This window comes from Zeus faber (assembly GCF_960531495.2).
Source record: "Zeus faber genome assembly, chromosome: 13".
NCBI lineage: Eukaryota > Metazoa > Chordata > Actinopteri > Zeiformes > Zeidae > Zeus > Zeus faber.
Window position 1 is genome coordinate 18,116,575 of NC_137198.1, and position 12,334 is coordinate 18,128,908.

At 44.2% G+C, this 12,334-nt stretch overlaps 1 protein-coding gene across 1 annotated transcript; it reads left to right on the plus strand.

Moving 5' to 3' along the window:
* Window positions 1-1,182: 1,182 nt before the first annotated feature.
* On the plus strand, window positions 1,183-11,016 carry lck (LCK proto-oncogene, Src family tyrosine kinase; the record flags this gene model as incomplete). The annotated part of the gene is made up of 12 exons (XM_080012405.1): window positions 1,183-1,293; window positions 1,831-1,891; window positions 2,357-2,447; window positions 2,613-2,714; window positions 2,876-2,979; window positions 3,199-3,348; window positions 3,461-3,613; window positions 5,217-5,396; window positions 7,400-7,476; window positions 9,499-9,652; window positions 9,898-10,029; window positions 10,650-11,016. 12 exons carry the CDS (start codon window positions 1,183-1,185, stop codon window positions 10,853-10,855), a joined length of 1,521 nt encoding a protein of 506 aa, XP_079868531.1. The 3' UTR covers window positions 10,856-11,016.
* Between the last annotated feature and the right edge of the window lie 1,318 nt (window positions 11,017-12,334).

Below are 12,334 nucleotides of genomic sequence, written 5' to 3' on the forward strand. Positions count from 1 at the left end.
CTATTACCTGGAGCTGTTGTTTGTAAAACAATATTTTAACAAAAGGCCGTTTTACACTTTATTCATTCGCACAGTGTTTAGAATCAATATCAGAGATGTTTGTGTGATTTGTGTTTATACGGCGTGTGTAATAGTGTGAGACTTAAAATATTTTGATAAAAACCGTGGATTTCCCGGATCACGCAAGCACTCCCCTGGGTCCTTCCAGCACGGCGACTATATATTACTGCTGCCGGGTCAGAATTTTCCAGATTTTTTTCTCTCATGGCTTTGGGCCTTTTGGAGCAGACGGCCGCTGCAATTAGCCCACTGACCCTGTTCCCTGAGTGGGCCAATGGCAGCACAGCCAGCCTCGAGGAAAGCATCCGACAACACTGTGCTCAGCGTGTTTACACCGCACATTACACAGGATTAGCACAAACTTTGATATTGATTGATAGAATCCACTAAATACTTATCATACCTACCTATACATATCATACATACCTATCATATTGCACTAAAAATAATTAATTCCCTAACGACACAACTTTACTCTGATTCCTTACAGCATCTTGCACTTGTACCTGGTGGAATTTAGAAACAGGCGCTCATGCACATAAGTTCGAGGTTGCTCCAATGGTCGATGTCTGCACTAATGTTTTGTCGCCTCTCATGTAAGTCGTTTTGGACAAAAGCGTCTGATCAAGGAGTAAATGTAAATGTAAGTGTAAATATAAACTTCATAAAACGAAGAGCCAAACCTGCACGGAAAACAATGAATCGTCACATGGAACCGGCATTTCCAAAGCAGTCAAAAAATCTTTTGATATAGTAATTAAAAGAGACTTTTAATTCAGCCTTTTAACAGCTACTAGTTGGTTTATTTGGTCTTAGTATACATTTTTATCTGATTCTTTGATTAGCCATTTTTAGTCGAGGCCTCATAAGCAAGCAGCACAACATAATTGTATTTTCATTCTTGTTCGTCAAGACCTTTATCGATGGCTTTATCAAAAAGATGAATTCCCTTTGCTACGAATAAAGATGGATGAATAAATCCTGTGATTTAATTTGAACCCTCATCACAACCGATGCAAAGCAGAGTGATCTTTACCTGGCCAAAACAGCTGTTAGGCGTCCTTCGGGTTGAGCAAAGGTTCTCCGAATTTTTGATTATAATGTTTTAAACTTTTAGCGAAGATGGGATGTAACTGGAGCTCAGAATATTCTGACAACGACGAGTGGATAGAAAACCTGGACCAGTTCTGTGAACACTGCAACTGTCCCATGCCGCCCCAGTCATGCAACCAGGTAAGTGGATGTCACGCTGTCTGTGTTTGGTGGTGGGTGTGTGTGCATGTGCATGTGTGTATATTTACATGCACCTTTATACAGTATGTGCACATATACAGTATGAGCATACAAACATTTAGTTTACAATTGAAAAGTGAAATAGTGTTTTAAAAGCCCCAACACAAATAATCGTGAATGAAACCCAGGCGTGAATCATGCATAGATGTTTTACACCACATTACCGTTCAGTACCTGCAGTGCCTGGGTTTAGTTTCCACCTTCGATTAAAAGAACATTCAACTCGCATACCAACAGAGGAAGTCGACTTTTGTTTGAGAACTTAATTGGGAGGGCACTTCCTCCCCTCAAATCGCATTTTCCATTCAGTCAGCGATAGAACAGAAAAACATATGGGTGCACCACAATGTGATGAGACACTTTGTCTCGGGGAAAAAAAACAACAAAAAAAAAACATAACGATACCGAAAACAATTAACCCGCCTCTTTTAACAAAATATTAGTCACATCGAATTTCCTTTTGTTCTTTTTCATCAGTACACCCAACAGCTGATTCCTTATCCATCGCAGCATTCACCTCCCACCTCTCCTTTGCCAGGTAAACACATTGTGCCCCGCCTGTGTGTGTTTGCATGTGTGTCTGCGTGTGTGTGTTTGTGGCCCCCCACCCCCGCCCCCAAAAAGTAAAATTTTTACTTGAGAGTATAAATCATCAGGTTTTTTTCAGATTTTGTTGTTGACCTCTACTTTATTGTGCATTGCTTTGAGTTCTGAGAAAAGCTCTTTATAAATAAAAGGCATTATTCTATTGATTTGATTTGATTTGATTTTTCTGCATTTCCCTCCTCACTCTTAAAAACACAGGGACACACTAGGATTTTTTCATTTTATTTTATTTCATAGATGATCCTTGAGCTCTGCACCTCGTACAGATATGGGCGTAAACTATCTCAACTAGAAATGACTGGTACTTAGGAATTTAGGGCTTTTTGACTTATGTGCTTTTTGTTAGGGATTCCATTCCATATCATTTGCTTTAAGATCTCTAATGCTCCTTCCACAGATAACCTTGTTGTGGCTATATACAGCTACGAGCCCACCCACAATGATGACCTGGGCTTCGAGAAGGGCGACAAACTCAAGATCCTTAACAAGTACAATTATAAAATACAATGCTTTCCTTGTCAATAATGTTTAAAAAATATATATATTTTTTTCCTGCACTGCATCTGAAAATCCTGTGGTACTTGGTCCCCAAGTACAATGTGGAATTCCAGATTCTCCCTCACGGTCTTGTCGCTGTGTGTTATGGCCACCAGGAACGACCCGGAGTGGTATATGGCAGAGTCTCTCATCACGGGCCAGAGGGGACACATCCCATACAACTTTGTGGCCGCCATGAACACAATGGAGACCGAGCCGTACGTCACAGTCACACAGGAAATAAAAAACCTATACTGTGCCACATTCAAGCATGCCTTGCCGCCTGTAACGCCGTTCTTGCGCTATGTGTCGTACGTCCTCGAGGGAAAGGATGTGGTTAGCTGTGGTGTGAAGCTTCGTCTCTGTTTCTCTGCTGCAGATGGTTCTTTAAGAACATCTCCAGAAATGACGCCATGAGGCTACTCCTGGCACCCGGGAACACGCAGGGCTCCTTTCTGATCCGGGAGAGCGAAACAAATCCAGGTTAACGTCTTCTCCCTCTTCTTCCTCTTCTTCTTCTTCTACTACTGCTCCTGCCCCTCAGCTCAAGAGCCGATACTCACGCGCTCATGCAAACAGAGGCGAAGGCTGATTTCTCTAAGAGGATCCCACTTCTCGACACCACACTGTGCATCTCTAGGCAACCTCTAAGTCACGCTGTCAGCGATTTCCGTCGCACCTATATTTGCCTTGGTGTTGCAGGGTCGTTCTCCTTGTCGGTGAGGGACTTGGACCACAACGCGGGGGAAACGGTCAAGCACTACAGAATCCGAAACATGGACAACGGCGGCTACTACATCACAGCCAAGATATCCTTCAACTCCCTGAAGGAGCTGGTCCAGCATCATTCACGTACATGCGACCTTGACGGAGGATTAGGGTTGGGAGTTGAGTTTGAGGGGTTAAAAGCCCACAGCCAGCTATCAGGAGCCACGGCGTAACACTGATCTCATTTGTGATGTAGGTGAAACCGAGGGTTTGTGCACCAGGCTCGGGAAGCCGTGCCAGTCCAGTGTCCCCCAGAAGCCCTGGTGGCAGGACGAATGGGAGGTTCCCAGAGAGTCTCTCAAACTGGAGCGCAGGCTCGGAGCCGGCCAGTTTGGAGAAGTGTGGATGGGTAAGTGGAGACGACGAGCAGCGCCGATCGGAGGACTGGAGAACACGGGCTCTGGTGTGCAGAGAAAGAGTGAAGTCACGGTGATAACTTAAGTGTCTAGATCTAGAATCAAAACTACAACTCGGTCTGTGGTGTTTGCAGATTGTGAATACCCATTGGTAATACCCGTCACCACAGATGCCCCAGGAATTAAAACAACCGGTTGCTCAATCTGGCTGCAAGCCCGGCTCTTTGTGTGTCGGCCAGAGCAGCTTTAGCCTGGGCTTTCCCCCCCGAAACAGCCCGGTCTGTAGGGCTTGTTTCAGCTGGTAGTGGAGAGGGATTGAGTATTAACCCTGTTTACGCAACTCGACTCAAACCACCTATGACTATCTTTCGAATGGGGTCACGGGTTGAATTTCCACGATGTAATCAAATATTCTACTGAACACAACGCTCTCAGTCGTGATTGTTGGATTCCAATGTTGATGTGACAAAGGCACCGAAGAGTTTTGATTCCTGAGAGCATCAGCTGGAACTCTTTGCTCCAGTCCTTTGTTTTTTCAATTAGAGGGGGCGGTTCTTTCCCCGTTTTCCCATCGATGTTTTTCCGACACAATACGACATTCAAAACTCACCCTTGCGCCAGTGCTTAAAATAGCACACCGTGAACTTGTCTTCATTTCACAGTGCCTCTTTATTTACAACTTCCTCTTACGTGTGATCTTGGCACGGCGGTTGTTTCTCCATCATCATCCAAACAGGGGACGCATGGAAACCCCTACCATGCGGGACACTATTATCATTTGCCGTGAAATGTTTACTCATGTTTGTTAGATTTGAAGGTGAGTTAGTAACAGCCCTCCCCTTTGGTAGGATTTCCATTTTGAGATAAAGAAGAGCATGGAGTGATTTGAATAACAAATACCTTGTCGCTACCATAACTGGGCTTCTTGCATTGTGCGAGGTGCTTTATGAATTGTGATGTTCCGTAAACCTGGCTGCGCAATGCATATTTAAACAGAGCTGTCACAATTATTACATAGTCACCCGATTGCGATTATTTGAGCCGATCACAATGATTTTGTAAGATAGTTCTGAAAGATGATTCCAAAATCACGGTGGTGTTTCCATCCAAATTGAAGGGGAATTTTAATATAAATAAATAGAATGTGAATTAAGTGCTTTTCCAACATTTGGGTTGAGGAAAATTGTCTACCTACATTTTTATGTTCAATGTCAATAGATATCTCCTATGCAATAGGTAGACATGTGTACAGTAAAATAGAGAATTAAATTGTTCATTGCAATAATCGGTATGACAATCATCGACACTTAATAGTTCATGAGCGTGATTGCACTATTCTACTTGCATGAGGTTTATCATTGGGCACGTGGATCTTAGAAAAATGCACTGAGCCTGACCTATGACCTGGCACTCACATTGGCACTGCCTGATGACATTAGTATGAGAGGAGCAAAAATTAAGGAGCTCACACTATTATGTTGCTTAGCACATTATTAAATGTTATTACCTTGTTAAGTACACACACTCTGGCCCGTCGGGTATCAAAGTGACGTTTCAGATTTCGGTGTCCCAATTTGAATGACCTGCATCTCCCAGGTATCTACAACAACGACAGAAAGGTGGCGATCAAGAACATGAAGGTGGGCACCATGTCTGTGGAGGCCTTTCTGACCGAGGCGAACATGATGAAGAACCTCCAGCACCCGCGCCTCGTCCGTCTCTTCGCTGTGGTGACCCAGGAGCCCATCTACATAATCACAGAGTACATGGAGAACGGTGGGTAAATAAATTCGATATTCCTTTCCTTATTTAATGCGCTTCGGTTTTCGTTCAGCAGGCATTATTAACTCTCAGAATGAGGAAAACCCGGCCCTCTTCTATGAAATGAAAACTCACCGTGTGTGGTCTCTGCAATTGACAAATTATCTTGAAACCCATTACATTTCTGTCCCTTTCCGGTAAATTCCCGGCCCATCCGTACGAAAACAAGCCAAAGCCTGTTTATGACTCTCAGTCTTCCGGCGGCGCAGACATGGCATCAAAAGGCAGAGTCATGGAGGTGCCGGGACGTACTGTAAGACAAAGATCAAGCATTTTTAAAGTCATTATACCATCATGGTCTGTCAGGATCAAACACGTTGACCCTCTTCTCAGAGTTTGGGAGCTGTGGCATATGCTCAAACAAAAGACAGAGGCGTTTATCTGCGCGGTGCGTTTCTCCCTCTCATGGTGAGTCATCGCCCTTTTCCACACGCACCCTCTGCCACAGCAGCTCTTACATTCACGCCCTTGTATCCCGAGTCTTATCTCTGATGCGTGTTTGATAGGTGGCGAATACAAAAGGAGTTATTTATTCACTGTCCGCCAGTGTTTTATCTGCCGAGTGAATTTGAGCTGGGGGAAGTAAAACCGAAAAAAAGCGCCGGAGCCTGCGGTGCCGTCCCGATGAGGAAGGGGGGGGGCATTTCCAGCTTCTCCCGATGACCTTCCGTAAACAAGGGGACTTTCGCACGGCGCCCCCAGACGGCTCAGTGATGTTGACTCACGAGAGGGAAGTCTCCCGCGGTGTCTTGAGAGGAGGGTGTCAAAACAGGAGCGGCTGAGTCACCGGCCCATTGTGCGGCGAGAGGGGGGCGCTTAACCCCAGGTGTCACGTCGCTCGCCGCCACGCTCTGAACTGCGCGCAGACACACGTGTCCCACAGACACGGCCACAGACATGCGCCAGCGCATGTTCCTACACATGAGCGCGGCGCATGTTTGGCCGCTCCCTCTCCTGGTCTTTCTCCATCAGACACAAACAGGGGCACGCGTACGAGCGGAAACGACGGGAAAAAAATGGAAGAACGGCGACAGGTGCGCCAAGTGTACCTTTTATAAATGGACACCCGATATTTCAGCATCCAACCCGACCTACAGGCGGCTGGGATTAAAAAAAAACCAAGTTCTATGAAATATCCGTTTGATGTTAAGATGGATGTTAAGTATCCGTAGTCCTTCACACGAGGAGAAACAACGACGACGCAGGGAGAGAGATACGCTGTCCCTTGTGCAACAACAGCCTCGGTGTGGAATTGAATGCGAAGCCTTTGTCCGCGCTCCTCTATGAGAGGCCTGTAAAGCACCAGCAGCGGCTTTACACCGAGCTGTCCTTTTGTCCGCGGTCCACGTGTGCAAGGAGCACAATTGTTGCCTCTGTTGACAAAGGAAAGGATGGGCTTGGAGTTCCTATCCTGTCAATTTGTCCCTTTTTTTTTACGACTGAAAAACAATAAGGATGGAAAATAACAGGCGGAGCACCCCTGCTTTCCCCTACGACCTTGACAGGGGCCGCTTACTCTTGGCTTTCAGACTTCAAAAGAGCCCCTTCCGGACTTAGGCGGAGGAGCTTTTGCCTCCTCTTTCCTGGCACGCTCCTCGCTCTTTTCTTCGCGGCGTTTCCTTTGACCTGACTTGGCAGACCGGGGCTGTGGATGCATTGTTCTGTCCCGATCAAACTCGGGACGAATGTTCAGGCCCTGCTCTCAAACACCGTGCATAAGCTCAGCGGAGACTCTTGCACTTCCTCACTCGAGTGCATAACTTTCTCCAGCCTCAACAGCTATTCTCGTCCAACGCCTTCTATTTATGTCCAAGGTGTATTTCGATGTTTTCAGCCAAAGACTAATTGCACATTGTGACATGAGTTACACGATACTCTGCACGTGGCAGCTCTAAATATATCACAGAATACACAATTATTTGCGATGTGATATATCATTTAACCCTGTTGTTTTACAGGCTGCCTGGTGGATTTTCTCAAAACAACAGAAGGAAGCAGCTTGCCCATCAACACCCTCATAGACATGTCCGCCCAGGCAAGTCATCAATGCCACCGTCTCTGTATAAAGTATCGCTTCTGATATGATGTTCCTCTCAAATTGCCAGGTTCAGGAAAACATTGCTCATCTTCTAAATGCTAAAATACCTGTGTGAGTCTATAACGCAATCCCACAATACCAGGGAGTGGATAAAGAAAGCATGATCTTTGACCGCAACAAAACTTTTCTTTGCTTTATTGAACAAGTAGTAACAAGTTATAATCTAATGAGATGGCAAAAGATTTCACATTACAATAACCGATCACAAATTGAAACGACAAAACATTTTGCATTGAACACAAAGCACCCGGGGGATTTTCTGACAGTTTTTACAGTGTTTGCTCGGAATTGCTCAATATAAGATTTGAAGACATTTCTCTTAGAATGACAAGAAGAGAATTCAGTCATAACTTTAAAAAGCGATGTCACAAAGCAGCAAAACACACCATCTACACTACACTACAAATGACAATGTTACTCCGACTTTGCTCCATGACTAGTCCTGTGACCTTAATAGTTAAAATATTTGAAATAAATATTCAATCAATAAATTATGAAGGGAGAACATTTGAAGAAGATTAAAATCATGTCATTATTTCCCCTTCTAAAAAAATTAAAGAAATCCTGGACTTGGGTGATAAAACTCTGCCTCCTGTGAATGACCAAAAGAGTTAAGAGAGGAAGGAGGCCAGACGTACTCGAATAAAGGTCCAGGAAGGTAAATCCTTCGGGGCGTCTTGCAGCTTAGTGCAAAAGGAGAAAAGCCGGAATGAATTTGCACAGAAAAGGTTATGCTATCACCATCATGTGACTGGCCTTAATTTTTTTTAAGTGAGTGACGAATCTTGCCACAGAAGTGGAAAGTCTTTCTCCTGTGCACCTTACCGTACATAATTCATGAAAGAAACTTTAGATATATGTTACGCTGAAATGAGACTTAATTTGGTGAATACTCAAATTTGTTTTTGAGTCTATAACGTGAGGGTTGGTCTGCAAAAAGGAAGGTATTGTCAGTGCCATTCAATTGTGGGGCAAGGAGAAATTGCAAGGGAAATTCCAGAAAATGAATGAAAAAAAAATTGGAAACGAAAGCAGGCCTTATATATATAATATAATATAATAACATCATATATATTTCAAGCACTGATTTTACATGACTAATTAAAAGTCATGAAATATGCTATTTAAAGTTTCTAATTCTAATAGGATAATAGTTTATTAATTTAGAATAATATAATATCACACAATTAGCTCATATTTTAATTTATTTTCGTTACTTGTTTTTGTTATTATTTTTTTCATTAGTTGTGCACCTTTCTGCCCCTGTTAGTCTGTGTGAATAGGAAATAAAAGCCACAAATGAATGTGACTGCTCGAACTGGTTCAGTATAGACTAGTTAGTTTGTTTGTTTCCTTATGACACATTTTTTTATTTGTACTTTATTTGGCGGGGGCTCGGCAGATAGAGTTTGAATACCACTGCTCTACAGGCATTCAGGTCCTCGGTGGTGTGTGCTGATGGGCCTTGGCGTACACATTTTGGACATCTCAGTTTTCTGCAAGAGGCCTTGGGGCACATCACACCTACCTGACAGATTCCTGAAATATGTTCCACTGACCCAGAAAAAACCCCACCTTCAAACGTATAATGCTGTGTCGATGGAACTGTGCAGGAGTTAAATCGTGCACTCTCTGATACGATCAAAAGTGAAGCCGTACTTACTGGGATCCGGCTCTGCCAGCCCGTGTGGAATGTTAGGTGAAATAGAGTGGTATCAGGAAACAGAAATGACCTTCAGCAGACGCGGCTGTGCGACCCGGGAGGAGAACGAAGGTAAGGTGCGAGGGAACTGACCTGTGGAAGTGGACGCCTCCCACTTGGATGGCTCTCCTTCCATCCGCTTGTCCAAAATATATACGCCTATGGAGACGACACCCATCTCCACTAACGGAAAGATACACGACCGCACACACCCTTGTCCTTCAACCCTTGTTCTGATGGTGTGACGTCCCTGGCAGGTGGCTGATGGCATGGCCTTCATCGAGCAGAGAAACTACATCCACCGTGACCTGCGAGCTGCCAACATCCTGGTGTCTCAGGAGCGTATCTGCAAGATCGCTGACTTTGGGCTGGCGAGACTCATAGAGGACTCGGAATACACAGCGAGAGAAGGTGACGAGTGCTTGTGAGAGGTCGCCCGTGTGTTTCAGAGATCTCTTTATCGGTTCGAATTGATAGTGATATGGAAGACCTGCCGACGGAAATGAGCCCAGGTCGATTCAGTGCTGCATGGATTTAGGTAGGGGCTGCCGTCTCGAACGAATGCTGAGACGAACTTGAAGGGGTGCAGCTCCACCAAGTGGTTATTTATTTTGGGAGAATAAAAGGCTGCTTCTTCCTTTCTTTCCTTTCTGCAGGTGCAAAATTCCCCATCAAGTGGACTGCCCCAGAGGCCATTAACTACGGCAAGTTCTCCATCAAGTCAGACGTCTGGTCCTTCGGGATCCTCCTGACAGAGATAGTGACATACGGCCGGATACCCTACCCTGGTATATCCCTAATTTGATGCCTAAAATGTCTCCTTCCTCACGTTCTAAATGTCTGGTGTGGTAGAAAATCGAATGTTGACACATTTTCATATATCATCCTGAATCACCATATTGTGCTCAGGGACGGGCGACCATTTTGATATTATCATTTATCGTCCTTCCTTGGTGTCGTATCATGAAAAGTGACAAATTGTCGCGTCCTGACAATATCTAATTTTCTTTAACAAAAATAAAGATGAGAAATGTTTGAGGGAATTACCAAGTATTACCAAATCCCTCATGATCATTGTGATCTTAAATTTGTCCATATGACCTAACTAAAGAACTGTGATACACGATTATATCATTGACATTACAGTATGTGGTCCAGAATTTGTCTCAATATGAGTTCTGAAATATTGAAAGGGCCCCTCACTTAAAAACTAGAGTTTTGGTCTGATGTGACTGACATTACCATTCAATGTAATTCATATCAACTGCAAATGTATGAGGAAATAATGTGAGGTGGTGATGGTGAACATCTCAAGTCCGGTATAAAGACACCTAATTCAGCTGTCCGGTCATACAGACCCGCATTCCTCCAGCCGTTATCCACCTCCTCTTCCTTTTGCTCTATCCAGGTATGTCCAACCCGGAGGTGATTCATAACTTGGAGCAGGGCTACAGGATGCCACGGCCAGAGAACTGCCCCGAAGGCCTCTTTAACATCATGTGCCTGTGCTGGAGGGAGACCCCGGAGAACCGGCCCACCTTCGAGTACCTGAGGAGCGTCCTGGAGGATTTCTTCACCGCCACAGAGAGGCAGTACCAGGAACAGCCGTGCTGAAAGAGACGGAGGGCAGGCGTATGCGGTTAGAGGACACGGGCTGACAGTGGACAGTGGATTTTGTGTCGTTTCGGAGAAGAGTTTCGTGGGGGAGGAAGCGCAGTTCCAGTGGCAATGGTTTGCCTTTTCTGCATAAAAAAAAAAAAAAAACCTTTGGATGTGGCTTCTTTCTTATCTTCTTGTATCATTCTCGCATGAAATAAACTCACAGAAGAGTTTATTTTGATGTATTTCTGAATTATTATCTTGATGGATGAAAGCAAAGTTAGGTTCTGTACAGGCCATCAATTTGATGGGTGCGTAGAGTCAGTATATTATGTTTGCTGGTCCACCGCATCTGTTCGGAATGACACTTGGTCCTCATATGTAAATATGTTCAAATGCTCTGAATAAAAATAATTTACCTCTCACCCAGTGCTTTTGGATGAGCATACAGCAGGCCTGTTCAACACGGGACACATTTTGTAATGTTTTTTAGATCTTTTATTTTTTTTGATTTTACAAGTGCAATGACAATGACAATGACAATGGCAATGGCAATTTCTTACGGAATTTTTCGGGCCCCTAAACCTGCACTGGCCCCCAACTGAACGCAGCTGAATAGCCCCACAGTGGCGCACGGGAACAGGAAACTTGTGGCGGGGTACGGTTGTCGGAAGGTACCGCCCCCCCTCCAACCAGCTCGGCCTCCCATTGGCTGCAGCCATTTGATACAAACTATCCGATTCTAGCGGCCTTCGTGCTGCATTCAAGTCATGTGGGAGAACAATAGTTGACAACCCCTGTATGAAATGAAATGACATGAAATGAAATGAAATTGAATTACATTAAATTCAATTCAATTCAATATATATATATATATATATATATATACATACCGTATATGTTTGAAAAAGAAAAACAATTTAGAGAAACTACTGGGAAATTCCGATGTTACGGCGTCAAAAACTCCAAATGAAGGAGATAGAAGTAAAGCATATTCAAATAACACATAGGCCCACACACCAATCAAAAAAAGAATCAACGGGGAGTGGCGCTTGTACCGCAAATTGGATGCAAGTGACAGCATTACAGAATCATAGAAAAATGTGTCATTACAGACATAATAGCTGTCCTAATAATACCATTAATACCGAGGATAATGGTACTAAACGAGATAATGGTGAGTAGTAGTAATCATGATAGCAGCACTAATATAATTATTATATATATATATAAATGATAACTATAATATCGTAATAATTATAATATAAAAAAGTTGGAACGAATATAAATACATAACGTGGAACTTGTTTCGCCTGAGCTCAAACCGCCTACGTGCCGAAGCAGCGCTGGTTCCCGCAAGCAAACGGTTGGCGCCGTGATTTCCCACGCGACGCGAACGCAGCGTCGATACCCCGGTCGCTTTCCCACCCGCTCGCCGCTCGTGTGTGTGTGTGTGTGAGTGTGTGTGTGTGTGTGTGTGCGCTTGTTTCAAGC